The 20773-nt window shown below is 39.3% G+C and overlaps 1 protein-coding gene across 3 annotated transcripts; it reads left to right on the plus strand.

The window, feature by feature from the left end:
• The first annotated feature begins 12933 nt into the window (after window positions 1-12933).
• Window positions 12934-20391, plus strand: nr2f2 (nuclear receptor subfamily 2, group F, member 2). 3 transcript variants are annotated; one of them, XM_084171400.1, is made up of 3 exons: window positions 12934-14121; window positions 15090-15635; window positions 17795-20391. In XM_084171400.1, exons 1-3 carry the CDS (start codon window positions 13677-13679, stop codon window positions 18067-18069), a joined length of 1266 nt encoding a protein of 421 aa, XP_084027526.1. In that variant the 5' UTR covers window positions 12934-13676; the 3' UTR covers window positions 18070-20391. The 3 variants fall into 3 exon arrangements, with proteins under 3 accessions (XP_084027526.1, XP_084027527.1, XP_084027528.1); XM_084171401.1 differs by having other exon boundaries at window positions 15108-15635; XM_084171402.1 differs by having other exon boundaries at window positions 12934-13545; window positions 15108-15635.
• The last annotated feature ends 382 nt before the right edge of the window (window positions 20392-20773 follow it).

Below are 20773 nucleotides of genomic sequence, written 5' to 3' on the forward strand. Positions count from 1 at the left end.
ATGTCATTTACGCAATTGCAGAATACCACTGCTATGTCAGAATGGGTATAGCACACATTGTGCTTGACAAAGGTCAGCATGTCTCTTTGTTTAAAGACATTTTTCAAACATGACCTGATTTCTTCATTTGGAAAAAGTAACATCCTAATAAGTCTATGAGCAGTGTGACCCAAACCCTGTAATGAATCCTATATGTATACTGTTGGTATTCCTATTCATGTCCTTAGTTTATATTAGTCATTGACACTAAGTTCATTAAAAAAGGAAGCTGACAAAGTCAAAATGAGTGATTATTAAAGAAATATTCAAACACACATTGATAATAAGGTCATTGGGCTGTTTTGATGAGGATGATGAGAATGACTTCCACTTTGTTCATTATGTAGAGTGAGATTTCATTAGAGAAACCAATCTGACTTGTAATTTTAGTCAGGGATTAAACATGGAGGGAGATATTGAGGCATTTCTCACAGCATTTTGTGTTTGACTTTGCATGATCTGTAAATTGACACAAGGATCAGTGTAGAGTAAGAGGGCCATGGACTGTTATTGCTGAGACCTAGGCACGCGGGTATCACCAGCACTAACGTTCTGTTAGGAGCTGTGCCCTTCTCCCAGGGATATAGTCACAGCCACACCCTTCTCAGCAGTCAGCTCTGCTAGGGTTTCATTCATAAAGGAAAGTCTAGACCATACAGAGCCAAGTGGTGGTATTAGTTAACACTCTTGAACAGTCTACTGATCTTGTGAAAAGATAAAGAAGCCTCATCTGACATAAATTGCATAAGGGATTATTTCATGCACAATAAGGAAATGGCTTGGACAAAAGCTATGCAATCTGCTGCTACTCATGTGTTCCCCGGTGGTAACATTTACAAATGTTACAACAAGAATAGCATATGACCTGAAGGATTAGTCAGTACATTACCTGATATGATGAGTTGTATAGACAATAAGGTGTCTTCCTGGTCATTCAGTACTTTGGTTTAGCCTGAAGGGTCTCAATAGATAATTCTACGCCTGATGGGCCGTGGTGTAACAGATTAATTCAGATGATTATCTTGATAGCGCTACCACATAGAACACGCTGTGTGGAACTTTCAAGGGCGGCTAGACAGTTAAAAAGACTGTTCTTTTGTAGCTTTACCTTTATACAGCTTTAGTTACATACAGGCACAATACAGTCCCTTTCCAATGCCTGGTACAATAAATGATTTAGGTATTCAGCTTCATCCTAGTTTTGTTCACATTTCTGCTACTTCAACTGGTCTAGGTGATACTTATGACGTGTTAAACCATGATTTTAGCCAACAACTGTGTTGAGGAAAGTTCTGTGACATACATAGCTGGCAACATCACAAGCATTAATTGCACTGGATACGCAAATATACCCAGTATTTAGTATATCAGATCATCACACTCATAAAGGTTGGATGTCTAAACCTACCCCTAATGTTAGCTCAAATAGCTAGCAAGGAGAAACATACAGTAGTTACTGCTAATATAGCAATGGGGACTTTAATGCAGGGAACCTTAAATCCGTTTTACCTCATTTCTACCAGCATGTTAAATGTGCAACCAGACGGGGTAAAAACTCTAGAACACCTTTACTCCACACACAGAGAAGCATACAAAGCTCTCTCTCGCCAACTATTTGGCAAATCTGACCATAACTCTATCCTCCTGATTCTTGCTTACAAGCAAATACTAAAGCAGGAAGCACCAGTGACTCAGTCAATAAAGAAGTGGTCAGATGACGCAGATGCTAAGCTACAGGACTGTTTTGCTAGCACAGACTGGAATATGTTCCGGGATTCTTCCGATGGCAATAAGGAGTACACAACATCAATCACTGGCTTCATCAATAAGTGCATCGATGACGTCGTCTCCACAGTGACCGTACGTACATACCACAACCAGAAGCCGCACTGAGCTAAAGGGTAGAGCTGCCGCTTTCAAAGAGCGAGACTCTAACCAGGACGCTTATAAGAAATCCCGCTATGCTCTCCGACGAACCATCAAACAGGCAAAGTGTTAATACAGGACTATGATTGAATCGTACTATACCGGCTCTGACGCTCGTCGGATGTGGCAGGGCTTGCAAACTCTTTCAGACTACAAAGAGAAGCACAGCCGTGAGCTGCCCAGTGACACAAGCCTACCAGACGAGCTGAATTACTTCAATGCTCGCTTCGAGACAAGCAACACTGAAGCATGCATGAGAGCATCAGCTGTTCCGGACGACGGTGTGATCACGCTCTCCGTGAGTAAGACCTTTAAACAGGTTAACATTAACAAGGGCGCATGGCCAGACGGATTACCAGGACGTGTACTCCGTGCATGCGCTGACCAACTGGCAAGTGTCTTCAATGGCATTTTCAACCTGTCCCTAACTGAGTCTGTAATACCAACATGTTTCAAGCAGACCACCATAGTCCCTGTGCCCAAGAACACTAAGGTAACCTGCCTAAATGACTACCGACCCATAGCACTCACGTCTGTAGCCATGAAGTGCTTTGAAAGGCTGGTCATGGCTCACATCAACACCATTATCCCAGAAACCCTAGACCCACTTTAATTTGCATACCTTCCCAACAGATCCACAGATGATGCAATCTCTATTGCACTCCACACTGCCCTTTCCCACCTGGACAAAAGGAACACCTATGTGAGAATGCTATTCATTGACTACAGCTCAGCGTTCAACACCATAGTGCCCTCAAAGCTCATCACTAAGCTAAGGACCCTGGGACTAAACACCTCCCTCTGCAACTGGATCCTGGACTTCCTGACGGGCCGCCCCCAGGTGGTAAAGGTAGGTAAAAACACATCTGCCACGCTGATCCTCAACACGGGGGTCCCTCAGGGGTGCGTGCTCAGTCCCCTCCTGTACTCCCTGTTGACCCATGACTGCATGGCCAGGCACGACTCCAACACCATCATTAAGTTTGCTGATGACACAACAGTGGTAGGCCTGATCACAGACAACAATGAGACAGCCTATAGGGAGGAGGTCAGAGACCTGGCCGTATGGTGCCAGGATTACATCCTCTCCCTCAACGTGATCAAGACAAAGGAGATGATTGTGGACTACAGGAAAAGGAGGACCTAGCACGCCCCCATTCTCATCGACGGGGCTGTAGTGGAGCAGGTTGAGAGCTTCAAGTTCCTTGGTGTCCACATCACCAACAAACTATCATGGTCCAAACACACCAAGACAGTTCTGAAGAGGGCACGACAAAGCCTATTCCCCCTCAGGAGACTGAAAAGATTTGGTATGGGTCCTCAGATCCTCAAAAAGTTATACAGCTGCACCATCGAGAGCATCCGGACTGGTTGCATCACTGCCTGGTATGGCAACTGCTCGGCCTCCAACCGCAAGGCACTACAGAGGGTAGTGCGTACGGCCCAGTACATCACTGGGGCCAAGCTTCCTGCCATCCAGGACCTCTATACAAGGCAGTGTCAGAGGAAGGCCCTAAAAATTGTCAAAGACTCCAGCCACATAGAATGTTCTCTCTGCTACCGCATGGCAAGTAGTACCGGAGCGCCAAGTCTAGGTCCAAAAGGCTTCTTAACAGCTTCTACCCCAAAGCCATACGACTCCTGAACAGCTAATCAAATGGCTACCCAGACTATTTGCATTGCCCCCCCCCCCCCCTTCCCCCCCACACCACCCCCTCTTTTACGCTGCTGCTAATCTCTGTTTATTATCTATGCATAGTCACTTAAACTCTACTTACATGTACATATTACCTCAATTACCTCGACTAACCTGTGCCCCCGCACATTGACTCTGTACCGGTACCCCCTGTATATAGCCTCGCTATTGTTATTTTACTGCTGCTCTTTAATTACTTTTTTATTTTTATTTTTATTCTTAAAACTGCATTGTTGGTTAAGTGCTTGTAGTAAGCATTTCACTATAAGGTCTACACCTGTTGTATTCGGTGCATGTGACAAATACAATTTGATTTGATTTGATTTGAAATATAATAGCCAAAGCTGCTAGCATGCTAGATAATGATTAGCCTAGTCAACAACAAACAATGTAAAATTGTTCATCTGAAGTTCAAGAAGTTTCAAAACGTTGGACTGTGTAAGCATGAGAAATTGTGAGAACTGATCTAAGAGAAACAAACCACTGGCCTCTCAACTAGATGAAAGAGGAAGTCACATGGCGCATGGTTGGTCCTGTCGCTGGTCTGGTTACTGCAGCTGTTCTTTTTTGGAGGGATCATATAAACATTACACTACAATTGATCCCAAATCTTGTTTGACAATGTTTTTTCATTGCAGGCACTTCACATGCTTCCTGAACACTGCCTTTTTGGCAGTGTTGCAAATACCACAACTCAGCACTTATTAAATATTGTGTTGTGTGTGAGGTTTCCTGTCTTTGGTGCTGTCTGATCACACTCTAAATGCAATTGCCACACATGCAGTATGAGGATTCATGGCTCAACCACACAAATGTGTGTTTCCCCCTTTGTCTAGATGGAAAGTGGCTTACTTTTGAAGGATGATTTTCCATGTTGGCTTTATTGAAATTAACATATTAATTGAATTGATGAGCTAAAGGCCAAAAGGGGACCTCTGTGATGAGATGGATCCTGAGACAGCATTATGGTCTTCTTCTGGAAGGAAGGTGGCAAAAGGTGAAGGTGAGCATTTTCTTGTGTCATGACTGAAAAGTTATGTCTATTTACCTGCAAGCCAATGACCTCAATTGTCCGTCGATACAATAATGTGTTGCCGTAACATCCTCCACTCCACCTCCCAGGCTTTGGTACGGAATATATTTGGATTCTGGAAAGTTGTGTGCAGTTTAAGTTATGAAAGTTAAAATCTACCAAACTAGGTATAACTCACTATTGTGGTCTGGGTAGGAACAAGGTAAGAGGCAGACAGGTATATAACAACCTGTTAAAAGACTGTCTGGGGACAGGACAAACCAAACATCAGCCCATGTCTCCAAGAGGTCCTCATTAGAAAACAAGCTGCTTCCAATTACAGTACAATCCACAAGCCAAATCAATCTCTCTCCTGCCCTCACTCTTTGATTACTTCAGAAAATATTTATATTTCTTAATAACTTGAGTTTAGTCCAATGGCCCATGATTAAGTCCAGACTGACACAGTAAATGCAGAGAGAGAGAGGTTGTGTGTGGAATATATTTTATTTTTCTATGTGCTCCACATTTGCTTAATGGAAACCTTGCAATTGTATGCTATAAAAATGTCAGTTTCAACTGTGTAATAAATACAGATTTAAAGCTTTGCACAATCAGTTTTTTAAAGAATTTTACACAATTGTTTCATGTTAATGTTAAACATAAAGCATGCAAGTTGTCATGACAAAAGAAGCAATTGCTCATTGTTTGCTAATGTAGCCAATTTCATCTAGTTGTCACGACGGACATGAGAATGAGAATCAATTGTTATTAAAATTCAACATTATGAGATCAAATGAGACAAATACAGCTGAAGTTACTTTGTAGATTTTATTAATGTCTTACATTTGTGATCTACAATTTAAAGATAACATTATTCATTAGTATACTGTAGGTGTCAATCTATACAATCTGTTAAAACATGGAAACACAAGTTCTACAATAAAGTATTAGTAAGTAATGCATAATGCTTTTACAAATCTGTATATCATGATCCATTATCTGTGATATAGTTGTTTTGCAAAAGGTCATCAAATGTATGTTATTTACAGGTCATGTAGAATCATTCTGTGAGGTTCATCAATTAACATGATTTTCAGAATTGATTTTAGTTTAGTCAATAGGTGTTCAATGGCCACATTGAGCCTTCAAATAAAGACTTGACTGTAATCTATCTCTTTTGGCAGGAAGTGAATGTACACCAAAGCACCCTTTTCCCAACACTGACAAATCATCTTCTCCATCACATTTCAATAGGTGGCCACATCCCTACCATGTCTAAGCTGTCTGACACTCAGGAAAGCCAGGAGTGTCTACTGTCTACTGGAGGTCACCACTGTATGGTGCAGCAGTGCTGGAAGCTTTTTACGCCTGGTGGGGTGTGTGTGCTTACATTTGGGCAGAGAAAGATGCATTCTGTTATTATTATTACACAGTAATATATGTGTGATAGCAGCCTGGTCATAGCATGGACAAAGAGCATAGCTGGTTGTTGGCTTCCAAAGACCCTAACAACACTGGAACAGGTTAACTATTTTCCTTGCTATACATCATAATCATCATGATTGCAACTATACCAAACATTTATAGGAAATGTAGTGGATAGGAGAGAAAGCACCCTGGCAATCAGCCTAACGAGAGATCATTGAAACAAATTAATCCTTTGCCATATAAACACTATAATCCATCATTGGCAAATCGAACTCTGTGAGCTATCTTGAAACTGCTGCCTTCTTAGATTGGCCCTTGGGGCAATCAGACACAGAGGTAATCTAACCTGCTAAATGAACTCCATAAACACCCAGAACACTGAATTCATGAGATCAGTAATGTTTAAGATGTTTGTGTAGATAAGACATTGCTATAAACACACAGTGCCTCAACTAAAAGTACACATATTCATAATCAGTGTAATATAAATTATAATTTGTAATCTCTTGATGCTTAATGTTGAAAAACATAGGCCTACAGATGATACAAATGCTGACCTATATAATGACACTCCAAGTAGATTTTGTGTCTCAAATATGCATAATCAATAAGTAATCAATTTTAATGAACAATTTAATCACATAGCATTATGAGACATTGCAACTTTGTATGAATTCATGATACCCATTTAATAGTTTGATACTGACAAACTTTACCTTAAAATATTACAGTGGCATCAAGTTCAAGTAGGCTTACGTAGACCTACGTAAAAGTCACACTAAGAATCCCTGAAAGTAATTCCTTTGTAACTATTCAAAAGCCTATAATATCAGTTACAACCAAATGTACTAATGATGTTTTCATCCGCACAGAAGTCTGGCTTGATGCCCAAATATGCTGTAATTTGTTTAACATTACTTTTAGCATTAAGACAACACTGTTGCCTCTGGAATTATGGACGGAGAAGTTCTTCACACAACAATGCGCTCTCACAGGATGCACTCTACAGGAAAGCTTCAGGATTTCATGTTTCATGTTTTCATCTACGGATGTATCTACAAAGTTACATTTCTGAAAAATAGTCTGAGAAACATGAATATGACCATAACGTCACACTTGAATGGTCCACTATACACTATAATATACATAGTGGGATTAGAATCAGACGTAAGACTATGACTATATGTTTTTGAAGAGAACATTAAGAAATTTTAATAATGTTGTTTTTAAGGACAGTTGACATGTCACTCAAGGAAGACCAATAAAGAGCAGGGACCACTAGAGATCCTCTACCCTGTCACAGATTACTGGATGTAGCTCATTTGTGAGGGCTGTCTGTCTGTCTACCTGTCCATCAAACTGCTTCACTGAAGAAAGCCATGGAATCAATGTCAATTCTGTAGGAGACAAATGAGGTGTAAAATAAAAAAGTTATACCCCAGGCCAAATTACATCACAAAACAGTTCATGACACTAGGAATATGTTCAGAAATGAAGTGAGAAGAACATAAGGAACTATGCTATCTTCCCAAATATTTTACTTGTTTCCATAATACACTATGACTAGCCCTATCTTAGTTTTACCTTAATTAATAACTTCCACTTAAATACTTCACCACTAACATAATTGTTGACGAGATTCAACAGCACATTTGTTTATCCAAATTTCTGGATTGCTGATATAGGTTCAAGAGTGAGATTCACACAGACTAAAGTGTTGCCAGTGGTTGGCCTCTGGCTGTTTTTGGGAAGGACAGTTGTTTCCCCCTTAACTCCTTGTCATCTAACTCAATCAGCCTCTTCAAGTTGATTAGCCTGGTTAACCTTTGCACCCAGCTGGGTCTGGATGGGTTAATCAGGCCAGGATCTCAGAGGCCTTTGGGTCAGTATCCGTCTATCTTGAAGGACTTGGTGAAGGCAGAGATAAGATTAAAGTGTACTTTCATCCTTGTCTTGCCGCCTCATCCAAATGCACGGAGGCTCACCTGCCACTGGCTGATCCCACTATTCCAGTATTGCCGACTCCATTAATAAGCATGCGTTTAACCATAGACATTATTATTCCGAATATATCTCCTTTCTCTATAAAATAGGCCTATAGTAAATTTAGGAAGTAATGCATATCAGGTATTGTGTTTGAGTACCATTCTGTCAACAAGTAAGCCAATTCTATAGGCTACATATTTTCGCAAATGCAATTTCCTGGTCACCTAAAATGATGTAGGCCTAGCTAATTATTGATAAATTAAAGCTATAATCCTTAATTGAAACAATAAGAAACCGGCACCTCGCCTGTGTTTTGGTAAAAAGCTGAGGGATGGGCCTGGCGAAATGTAGCCATGCTCAAATTCATAGACTGATCTATGGATGAAAGGACTGACCATATATGATATCAGAATTATAGTTTTAAGCAGGGTTGTTTGCTTACATTTACATTGTTCACAAACATTGGAATAAAACAATCTTGAATGATGGGTTCTGATGGGGTACTACAGTTGAACTAAGCTCATGAGGAAATAATGTATATGTTATATTCTTCAAGAATCAATGGGTATATCAATGGGTATATCATTAATTTATAAGTCCAAAATGGATGTAGCAACTAAGGTTTCCAGCTTTAAGATCACGTTGTCAATTCATTTGTTTGCAGAAACATAATTTTAGTGAACAAAAGTTGTACTGTTTCTTCATTTGTTAGCTTAACCTGTTACATTAGTGAAAGCTTTTTCAAAGCACGACCATGAAATCAACCCCTGACTTGGACATTCACTGTCTATCGATTCACCTAACTGCGCTCAACCCGATCAGGGCACATCTTAAAGCCCTGTGTCCCAGAGTGCGCGCTTTGCTTTACAAACAATAATAAAGTGATTTACCCCATTCAGCGGACTGAGAATGGAAAATCGTTAAAGATCCTGAAAATTGTGTGTGATCAGTAAATATTTAGTGTGGCGACATCCTGGAGTCTCGTCCTAATCGATGTAGGTCCTGATGGGGGTGCGCTATTGTGTATGGAGGCTTGCTGTGCTCTATAGCCCATGCTTCGAGATTCTGTCTTGACAAGATCATTTTAGCTAAGAAATGCACCACCAAAAAGAAAGGAAAATATTTTAGCAACTGTAGGCTACTATTATCATTGATTCATCATATACATACATTTATCCAGAGAATATGAAAAAGTAAAGGACAAATCTTGTGTTACTTTTCAACTGACAAAACATCCCATTTAGGCCTATTGTTGTCATTAGTTGGTATTCTTTACAACTTTCGTTGTCCAGACATGAGCCTATAGACCTACCTTGGCTAATCTACAAAAGTAGGCCAACGGTTTAAATTTGAATGTGTGGAAGTCTCATAAAGTCCATATGAAAATATAGACTTCACCCCCAAACTTCACAAAGGCCCAAAAACTCTCTCTCTCTCTCTCTCTCTCTCTCTCTCTCTCTCTCTCTCTCTCTCACACTCTCTCTCTCTCTCTCTCTCTCTCTCTCTCTCTCTCTCTCTCTCAGTACAGAGGTCATGTCAAATCACACCCTCTCCCCCCTCTCTCCGTTCCCCTCTCCTCTCTTTCTCTCAGTTAGTGGAAGTTTGTTTGTAGACATATGAGGGTGAGAACGTAGCCTACTATCAGAGAAGCTATCTTTAAATTGAAATGCGCCTATCTGAAAGCAAACCTCTCCTTCCCCTATTCACTAACAACAGTTGTAGTTTTGTTAACCACAACAACAACAATACAAATAGTAATATTAAAAGCAATAATTGGTCTACCAATCATTTCAGTTGTTACCAGTAATAATACTACTACTAATAATAGCCTAATAATAATAATATAGTTGTTATAACACGCTGATATACATTTTTCTGCCACAAAGGAATATTTTACAAATTGGGGTTATCCACTTGTCAGCTAGACTATTGGTGTCAAATTTTGAAACTGATTTACATCCAAGATTCTGACATAAATGAAGCGATAATGTATGAAAGCATCACTACTTTTAATACAAACAGACAGGTGTCTATATTCCGACTTCACCCCCTCCCTCTACCTCTCATACAGCCTACACAAAGCAGCGGCATACAGGCGCGTTTTTACCCATACTGTAGAACAGAAATGACGCACAGGAGCATCTTGCTGTTTTACTTTTCTCCTTTTTAAAGACAGCTATTTCAACCACTACTTATGAAGACAAGTCAATTTGCATTACAAGGTTTAAGTTCAGCACATAAATTGAACTATTTCATTCCGTCTGGAAAGGACACCTCGCCCGTCTATTCTCGACATTATATCGAAAAGAGAAGACTAGTAGATATTCTGATAAGAGAGAAGATGCTTCACGCTGCGGACGAATCGACTTGTGCATTTGGTACGTTTGTGAGAATAGCCTATATACAATATTGTCTACAATAATCTCACAATCTATTTTATGAAACACATATAGGTGAGTTTAGATGTAGCCTACCATGTGTTTCTGCTCAATATGTATTGCAATTAACGTTTCGATTAGACAATAATTAGCCGGTTATGCGTCCTTGTATCTTTATCTGTAGCCTTTGGTAAGGCTCATTAGGTTTTAGTGATTTTTTTTATGTTTACAATGTTGTGTTTTAAGACTAAACAGCTTTTTGATGTATCCATTTTGATAGTCCTTTTATTTACGAACAAGACAATTACCTAATGCCAAGCATGCGCTCACATTCAAACATTTAATTAAGGAAACAAACATGACCAAATGTTTATACTCACCAATGAAGTGGTCATGTAGATTCCACAATAAAACAATAAGATAAACTGCAGACAGGGATATTATTTAGACCCTAGCGTTAACTTTAGAATGAGTGTTACGCTGAAGACCAATTATTATATAAATCAATTATTAAAAGCCTATACAAACATTCCCTGTGCCAACAGAGCACATAGGCTATGAAGAGCCGAAACAGAGAACAACACGCATACCTCGACGATGTCCAAGTCAATTAGAAGACATTTCTAAAACAATCAGTTTGAAATGGGAGCGCGTTACTTTGGTCAACGAGGAAGACGAGAGAACAAGGCAGTTTCCATGTCCGAAGGCTCCTCCGAATTGAATCTCGATTTGAGACAGAAAGGATCCATACGCTAGGGGGCACCCAGATACTGTAATAGATCCGTTCTTCTGAATCCCCCCCATTGACAGCATATGCTCTGATTTAGCTCTGTACATTTTTCACAAGATCCAACTTTGACAGCCCCATGGTGATTTTGAAAGTACCAGCTAAAAATGCTCAGACTAGAAACTTCTAGGAGCATATAGGGGCCAATTTAGGCTATATACTTCATAGATATGTTTTGTCTTCAAATGAAACACCATTCACTCAGGCCTATGTGACATATGTAACCTATGATAATGAATTAAGACATATACAGATATTGTTTAACAACTTTCAATACACTCCATGAATGTTGTTAGCTATAGCCTAGAAATCATGAACCAAAAAATCTAACAATAGCTCACCATATCTCGGGTTTTCTGATATGAATTGAGAGAGAGGTCCCAACTGTCATTAAGGCTATTTCCATGGCAAATCATTGTGTTGTGGTCTGCATCTTAGACGCAAAATAGGCTTACTTTATAGACTAATGATTACAATCCCTCGTGCTTGCGTTTAATTTATTGTAACTCTATAAAAAGCAATTTATCATATACTTGCAAATGTGTAGCCTACACATATTCATAATCATCATAACCAGAAGTATAAAAAAATATGTCCGTCAGAAAGAATCTAATAATAGGCCAATGCGTGAGTTGATAGAAGGAAACCGTGATGTGGCATGTTCTGAAATAAGATGGTGCATATATTAGCTATTAGCCTATATTGTAATGAAATGTACCATCCCAGTATTGTGAATGAACATAGGAAAAGTTTTCTAATATGTCCTAATCAGTCTAATAAAATAATAATAATAGCCCTATTTGTATAGCACCTTTCATACAGCAAATGTGTTGCAATGACAGGAAAAATGTCAACAAGCAATGTTATAATTTGTTTTACACAAAGCCATATCGTATAATAATGGTTAATTTCATATAGTTTAACTTCTGATAGCCTACTTCTATTGCATTCTGCAATCTCTAATGTAGACTAATGGTAGACTGAAGTTTGACTTTAATGCAGGAGCACTATAGGCTACTCCATCACATGAAAGCATATATCAGATGTAAAGATACCATCCTCACCTCTCTCAGACTAGTAGATGTAAGGAAAAATAAACATCAGGAAAAATTTATTAGGCAACCCACTGACTTAGGTTAGTGCCCACTGGGATCCTTGAGACGTCCCTACCCTTAATCCTAACCCGAACCTTAACCCCAACCCTTACCTTAACCTTAACCTTAACCTTAACCCTTCCCTAACCCCAACCTTAACTATTTTAAATGTAAGCTTCAATTGGGTATGGACATCCCAAGGATTCCGGATAGCAATGACCCACTGATTTAAGCTATACTCAGTCACATAAGAAACATTATGTGGTCAGAGAATGTAATCATTGAACATGAATTTACATGTATATTTCATGAAAAATGTGAGTGAATTAGAAGCACGGTCCTCTCTTCTAAACTGTCTCCTTTTAGGACCAAGCATCTTCTCGACCCCCATCCTGCTTTGGCAAGGCACCAAGTAGCACAAGTACCGACTAGCCAATGGGGTTCAGGGGGAGGTCCATGAGCTCTGACCAGTCAAACACAGTCACTTTCCTTATATGGCAGCTCATCTCCATGGTAACATGTGCTAAATTGCAGCAGTTGTGTCAAAGTTCACTATATAGAGAGCTCAGTGAGCTGATCAGAGAGAAAGCATTCTGCCAGCCAAGCTCCTACTATTCGCAATCACTTCCTAACCTCACCCTTTTTAACATATTTAATCACTTTGATTCTCTGTTCTTTTTCTTATTATTTTTCCGTGCATGAAGGAGGTTCTATAGGTTGTGATCTTTTTGTTTTATTATCACTTGCTTGTCGGAGAGTTGACTTCATATTTGACTAAAGCATTGTCTTCAGCTGCTCGCACCACCTCACAAGAAGAAAAGGGAGAAGCAGCAATATTTGTTTTTAACCAGTTGATGATTTTCATCAAGACTTGAGCTGGAACTTGATAGCGCTCTGCTGCTAGTGTGTAGCCTACATCAATTGTGTGTTTTATGCTGCTGTCACGTCGCCTACGTTCAACGTACTGCTCCGTTTCTTGAATAGGCTACCTCATTTCATTATCGCAATCATTTGCTATTTTTTCCCCCTTGACGGATCTCCTGGATGGCTGACTGCAAGCGCCCCTGGACTTGGCCTCTAAGTGCAAGGCTGCGATTCAGCTCGCCATCACATCAGTTTTAAAACGTGTGCTTCGCATCGTCTACAACAGCAATAGAATTTGACATTTTCGAAGATTCAACGAACAATCGACAACAGTAGGCTTTTGGCATTTATTTATTTATTTGACTATTCATTTTGATTACAGCGTACTGCATTCTTTTGAGAAAACAAGCACCGCAAAACCAAAAACGGCAGACAAAAAGTTTCCTTACGTTGACTGATAGATATGGCAATGGTAGTGTGGAGAGGCTCCCAGGACGATGTGTCTGAGACCCAAGGTACCCTTTCTTCGCAATCTCAAGGAGGACTATCCCTTCCGACCACTCAGATGAATCTGTCAGGCTCTCAGGTCGCCCCTCCGACCCCTCAGACACCCGTCCAAGGACCCCCGAACAACACTGTACAGTCTACGCCGACAAACCAGACGATGCAGTCGGAGAAACAGCAGCCACAGCACATAGAATGCGTTGTTTGCGGGGATAAATCGAGTGGTAAACACTATGGCCAGTTTACTTGCGAGGGGTGCAAAAGCTTCTTCAAACGGAGCGTACGAAGGAACCTCAGTTATACATGCCGTGCCAACAGGAATTGTCCCATTGACCAGCACCATCGCAATCAGTGTCAGTACTGCCGCCTCAAAAAATGCCTGAAAGTTGGCATGAGACGGGAAGGTATTGGGATTTTTATTTTCTTGTTGATTTATTTGTCCTGTATGTCGTGCGCTGAATGAATTATGTAATTGTATGTGTTGCGGTCTCCGATATTCTCTCCCGGATTCGTCTTCCATAGGCTGCGCGGCCGAAGCACGGAAGGAGCCGTCAGCATTTAGTGCTTAAGACCGATAGTGAAAAACCTACCTTTTAGCGTTCGAAGTGTTATATTTCTTAAACGCTATATTCAATAATGTGGCCATCACAAACAATAGTCATAAGAGTTTGGATGTAGATTATTAGAACTGAATCGTCCTCTTGAAAGAGACAAAATGGATTTGCATCTGTATTTGAATACAAACGCATATACAACGTTATTATGGCGAGTGTGGAGTGAAGAGACAGCTTGTTTAGATCCCACGCATTACGTGTCGTGTTAATCTCGACCAGAAAACTGAGCTGTACGTAGAAAAGGGCATATGTGTATCTTTAGAATTGTTCTATTCAATGATCAGTCGAAAATAGTAGTCAATATAAAACTAGCCGAATAGATTGCTAAGTAGGTTAAGGGTTACAACATGCAAGGACTGCCTTGCCTTTGTGCTTCTAGTGAGCTCATGTTGTTGTAGCCAAACAACAAAATGAAAATGTAAAACCCAGATTTATAACTAGCCTACTTCTAAAATGTTCCATAGAGAATCATACATTTTCCGGCCAATATGCTTGTATCGATCTCTACAGTAAATAACAGTCATTGTTTGCATGTATGTAGGCTAGCCTATTTGTTGTAGCCTACGTATTGTTTTAGTTTATAATGTTGGATCCATAGATTTCATCATAGCATTTGAATAGCAAAAGTAATGGTTAAACTGGTATTTAGCATGTGTATTCCTCGAACTGCTATAGTGTAACAACATTTGGCATAGCCTCCTGGTCAGGAGGGTTACAATGTCTCTTGATGTGTAGAATTCAGGCATCAATATCTGCAGTTTCTCTTTTTACTGCAGCGGTGCAACGGGGACGGATGCCACCCACACAGCCACACCATGGTCAGTTCGCCTTGACAAATGGGGACCCACTGCACTGCCATTCCTACTTATCCGGATATATATCTCTACTGCTAAGAGCGGAGCCCTACCCAACGTCCCGGTATGGCAGTCAATGCATGCAACCCAACAACATCATGGGCATCGAGAACATATGTGAACTGGCGGCCAGGATGCTGTTCAGTGCCGTGGAGTGGGCTAGGAATATCCCCTTCTTTCCAGACCTTCAGATTACTGACCAGGTGGCTCTGTTGAGGTTGACCTGGAGTGAGTTATTTGTGCTCAACGCCGCACAGTGCTCCATGCCTCTCCATGTGGCTCCACTTCTGGCGGCGGCTGGCCTACACGCCTCCCCAATGTCTGCGGACAGAGTGGTTGCCTTTATGGACCACATTAGGATCTTCCAAGAACAAGTGGAAAAGCTGAAAGTTTTGCACGTTGACTCTGCTGAATACAGCTGCTTGAAGGCAATTGTGCTCTTCACATCAGGTAAGCTCAAAATTGCACACAAAAAAACAGAATATATAATTTCCAGTTATGTGTTTAGAGAATGTGTTTAGGTCATTGTTTTAAAACAATACTAGGCTAGGCATGCAATAGAATATATAAACAGTGCACATTTTCGCGAACGCCTGGCCTGTCCTAAAATCCCATAGAGAATAAAAACATAGGCCTATGGCTATCAACTGCCTGTAGGCCTATATCACTGTACTGTTGGGCATTAGTCATAAATGGCCCACCATTTGCATTTACTGCTTCGTCAGGCATAGGCACACTTGATTCAATTTGTGTCCACTCCCATTCATGAATTTAGACATTAATACTGAATAACTAGTTTATTCATATTTAAATTTCCCCCCAATAAAGCAACATTTTGTGCCCCTATTATACAGTATCCTAAATGCGCTGTCCCAAATATATGAACTGAAATATATTTTTGACCCACATCATAAAAGTCACTCAAACTAATATTTCAGCGGAGACATGATATCAAAAACAAACTGTCGGTATTTTTATTGGAGTTACACTTTGAGAATAGTTTGCTTACCAATCAAATATATTGTTTATGTCGGGAATAGACATACAACGTAGCCTATTCTCGCCAGGGAGGGCCATAAATTGTAGGGAATAGCGTATCTTTTGACGGAATAGCGTATCTTATTGAAGATTTAATTAATAAAATAACAACTTTGCCTTTCTACCACATTTAGCCTGATCACACGACGGACATTACAGTTATTTTGGGGAAATACTTTTCAATTCCCCTCTGTTCTGTTAGGAAGATCTAGGGATCCAATACATTTTATGGACTCCTTCCAGAACTGGGTCATGACCCAGACTACCCTGCTATAAGATTACATTACAGAATTAAAGTGGGGAATTAAAAAAAAGGTGAGAAAATACACAAACCTACACAGAATTAAGCAATCTAATCTAATTTATAAGTTGTTTTTACAATAAGCCTTCAACATATTATTATTTTTATGTAGCTAACATTTAGCAAACTAGGCTATTGGTTTAGGCAAATTCTACAAAAATACCTGGGTGGTTTAAACAATATATCGTTGTGGTAATGAATGCTTCATTTTGTCTATTTGAATCTTTATTTGATTGCAGGTAGGCTATTATGTATTCTATGAATAGGCTATGTAGGCTACAAGAGTTTGCACTGCTAAGCTACATATCATTGATCCACCATTTTTCTTGATTATTACGGTGACTTGGTTAATACAATCGCTGTTAGTGGTATGTTCGGTTTCTAGCCCTTCTTCAAGCGAAATCACAACGCAGTAGCCTACAGAGGTCACCATGTCATAACTCTCTCTCCCTGTCACCGTGCGTTCGTGCGCGCGTGTATGTGTGTGTGTGTGTGTGTGTGTGTGTGTGTGTGTGTGTGTGTGTGTGTGTGTGTGTGTGTGTGTGTGTGTTCATGTGTGTGTTAACCCAAACTACTATTAAAATGTAAACATTTGTGATTGAGTTCGATGCTTGTCTAGTTGATTTTAAACAATTGCCAGTTTCCAAATATAAGGCAACAAAAAGGGAATTTGCCTGTTCTTATTCACTGCACTACAGTGACACTAATAATCACAGAGCCTATTGATGTTTAGCCTATGCACAGGACATAAACGGCTACGATTATTAGACAGTTTCTCAAGAAAACGTGGTTTATTCAATGTAAATTCAACATTTATGTAGGCAAACAGACAGGTGTGTCTTCTTTCAAAATAAAATAATGTAGGCCTACTGAATATGATAATGATGTTGATATTAGTGACGATAACTGACCTGTTTGATTTGACAGAGTGATATCAAACACTAAATGTTTGATTATACGTAATCACAGTTGGATTGTTTTTTATTGTTTAATCAATATGAAATATAGGTTGTGATATTATAGCCTACAAGCACATCTCAGCGGCCACAGTCAAAATCATTATGATTTAACGCCGCAAATAGGGTATGTTTTCTTTACATTTACAAGCAGCCCAAATGACTAAACATTGTTTGTACTTTAAGCGCACCTGTCACCGTCATATATATATTGACAACGAGAGGGATCTTATGCATTATTAGTGTTCTGTCGTAAATGTGTGTTGAATTTTGAGTCCAGCATGATTAAGTTTTTTTTTTTTTTTTTTTTTCAGACGCTTGTGGCCTCTCAGATGTGGCCCATGTGGAAAGTTTGCAAGAGAAGTCCCAGTGCGCCCTGGAGGAATATGTTCGGAGCCAGTATCCCAACCAGCCAACACGATTTGGGAAGTTGTTACTTCGCTTGCCTTCACTGCGCACAGTGTCTTCATCCGTCATAGAGCAATTGTTTTTCGTCCGATTGGTAGGTAAAACCCCAATTGAAACCCTCATCAGGGATATGTTGCTTTCGGGGAGCAGTTTTAACTGGCCTTACATGTCAATTCAGTAAGCAGAAGGAATGAACAAAGGGGTTAAGAATGGTTAGCGCTTCTTTTGTAGAAGGAAAACGGCTGTTACAAGAGCTTGCTTTCACAAAGAAAGACATTGTCATAAATGACTGTGAATTTAAAAAATTGAGACGTTCATCGAACTTTCAAAATGCAGATAAAAGCTCCCCATGTCATTCGGAATAACTTGCTTATTATCCATTTTTTAAGAAAAAAATAAAACGAAAACAAAATATGGAAAATGATTTAGGTAATCCTCAAATCGAAAATGAAACTATAAAGTGCATTTAAAATGAGCATTTGGAAAAACTTAGGAGAAAAGAAAAAGTAAGTTTTCTTTTTCCAAATTAGCCTACTTGTCCTGTGTCCATGTATCTAGCTATTTTTTGTACTTTTCTTTTGTTCCTCCTTTCTGGTTCCAAACCGGCCTATGTGATTATGTAGTACAGGTGGTGTTCTTTTCTAAAACCATGACTTCTTTTGAAACAGTTAAGTAATGTAAAATGTTCTTCAAGAATTAAAACTAAAGCAACAGCAATATAGGAAAAGGCTTATAACTACATGCTTAATGCTGCAAACGCACTTACTCTTAGGATGACCCACACTAAACTGGGCAATGGAGTTTTTTTTCGGAGTTCAGGTTCAACTTTTTGATCCAGCTAAATCATTGCTCTTTCCCAATTGAGAATATAGCCTAGGCTACATGATGTTCCAGGGTTGCCCTGTTTTGCCACTGCTTAGTTGAGCCAGTCGAACCACATCAGCTCTTAATATAGAACAAGGATTCTACAAGGCACTGTCGACGGTAAAACAGCTATTACTGAACAGTGAATGAGATAGGTTGCCAGTATGCAGGCTATGTTTAATGAACCCCTTTCTTGCTGTATTCAACTTTGTGTATCCCCTCATGCACCCAGTTCGAAATGTTTGGCATTCATTTGCAGACAGTTCAACAAAATGATTAAAGCCTTGAGATATGGGCTACTGAAGGGTGAGTGTGGCTTGTAAACGTAGATGCACAGCTATTTGAATTATAATGTTCATTTAGATATGGTATTAACTACCAATGCATTGCACATTGTGTCTTGCAATGTATAGGCCTCAACATCAATCAAAACATCTAGTCATACAATACCTTATTTTGAAATTGGAAAGGTCAAGGGTGATATACCTTTTATGTAGGCCTACAGCTGGAATAGTTTTTAATAGCAGTATTATTACGATGTCCCTGAAATGTCACCCTCTCTATACTTCAAGCATTAAGTGCCTGAAAAGTAATTTCTTATCAAAACGTTGTTTAAGTATACAACATTGGAACACTATTAGATTTGAAACTTCAGTCTTATGCTCGTGTATTTCACTTGAAAAACATTAATTAGAGGCAGTATTGTTGTAAATATAGGTCAATTCATTTCAACAAGTTTTCCTTTATACAAAGTATATGTGATTAAGAAAAACTGTGGTTGCCATTTTTTCGGTAATACAATGTCTTCAATTGAGTGACAGACTTAGCTAGTAGCACTGAAAGTTATGTTTGTAATGTATATACATATTACGACAAAAATGTTTTCTTTTTCATGTATTTAGACTGTGAATGCATGGCCACAGGTCGCTAACCTATTTTATCTTTGATATATATAAATGTAAATGTTTTTGACTGTATAGATATAATCTGTGCATTCAGTACACTAGCCCTTGTATTTAAAAAGAAACAAAATGTTCAACAATAGGCTAAGACTAAACAGGGTGAGCTGGTCTGGAAAGGAGTAGCTATTCTGACTTAGTGTTCTGCTCCTTTGGTCTGTGACAGATGCCTTGTGTGTGTGTGTGTGTGTGTGTGTGTGTGTGTGTGCGTGTGTGTGTGTGTGTATGTGTGTGTGTGTGTGTGGTGTGTAAGCTAGCAATTTTGTCCTTGTTTTTGGGGGTTTTCTTCAACACACAAGACATCATGTTGTGGTTGGACAAAAAGGGATCATATTATGTAATTGATTGAACAGTGCTCTTTGGCTGTTCCCATGCCACATATGGACCAGAGAATGATACATGATTGTAATTATGAACAGTTTAAACTGACCCACGTTTTTATATAAATATATAAAAATATATGACTGCAGGGTATTGATAACGTATAGATACTTTTTTTATGATGATTATGATTATTAATTGCAAGTGATATATGTGAGTGTGTGTGGAAGTTTATAGTTGAACACAATTCTTGTTTGTTTGTATTAGCTTATTGTAAACAAGCATTCTGCTGTAAATTTGTTCTTGGTATTAAATTATAATTTATGAATTGGAAAACAAAACGTTTTTTCATGTTTTTATTAATAATCAGTCAAAATAATGTGTGTTAATGTGTGTGTTTATATATGTGTGTATGTATGTATGTGTGTGTGTGTATGTGTGAGTGTGTGTGTTTGTGTTTGTGTGTGTGTGTGTGTGTGTGTGTGTGTGTGTGTGTGTGTGTGTGTGTGTGTGTGTGTGAGTGTGTGTGTGTATGTGTGAGAGAGAGAGAGAGAGAGAGAGAGAGAGAGAGAGAGAGGGAGAGAGAGAGAGAGAGAGAGAGAGACTGTTGGGTATATGCAATTATTGGCGTCACAAATTGAAGTGAAGTTGTCCTATGTGTATCAATTCAAAGGAGAGGACTGTTGATATGTAGGCTACTATATTTTTGTACAATGACATTTGAACAACGTTGCCTTTGGT

The sequence above is a fragment of the Coregonus lavaretus genome (genome assembly GCF_964263955.1).
Source record: "Coregonus lavaretus genome assembly, chromosome: 11".
Taxonomy (NCBI): Eukaryota; Metazoa; Chordata; class Actinopteri; order Salmoniformes; family Salmonidae; genus Coregonus; species Coregonus lavaretus.

Coding starts and splice junctions, on each gene's coding strand:
- nr2f2 (XM_084171400.1), top strand. CDS start 13,677: ATGGCAATGGTAGTGTGGAGAGGCTCCCAGGACGATGTGTCTGAGACC. Junction 14,122..15,089: donor AGTTGGCATGAGACGGGAAG/GTATTGGGATTT, acceptor CAATATCTGCAG/TTTCTCTTTTTACTGCAGCG. Junction 15,636..17,794: donor AATTGTGCTCTTCACATCAG/GTAAGCTCAAAA, acceptor TTTTTTTTTCAG/ACGCTTGTGGCCTCTCAGAT.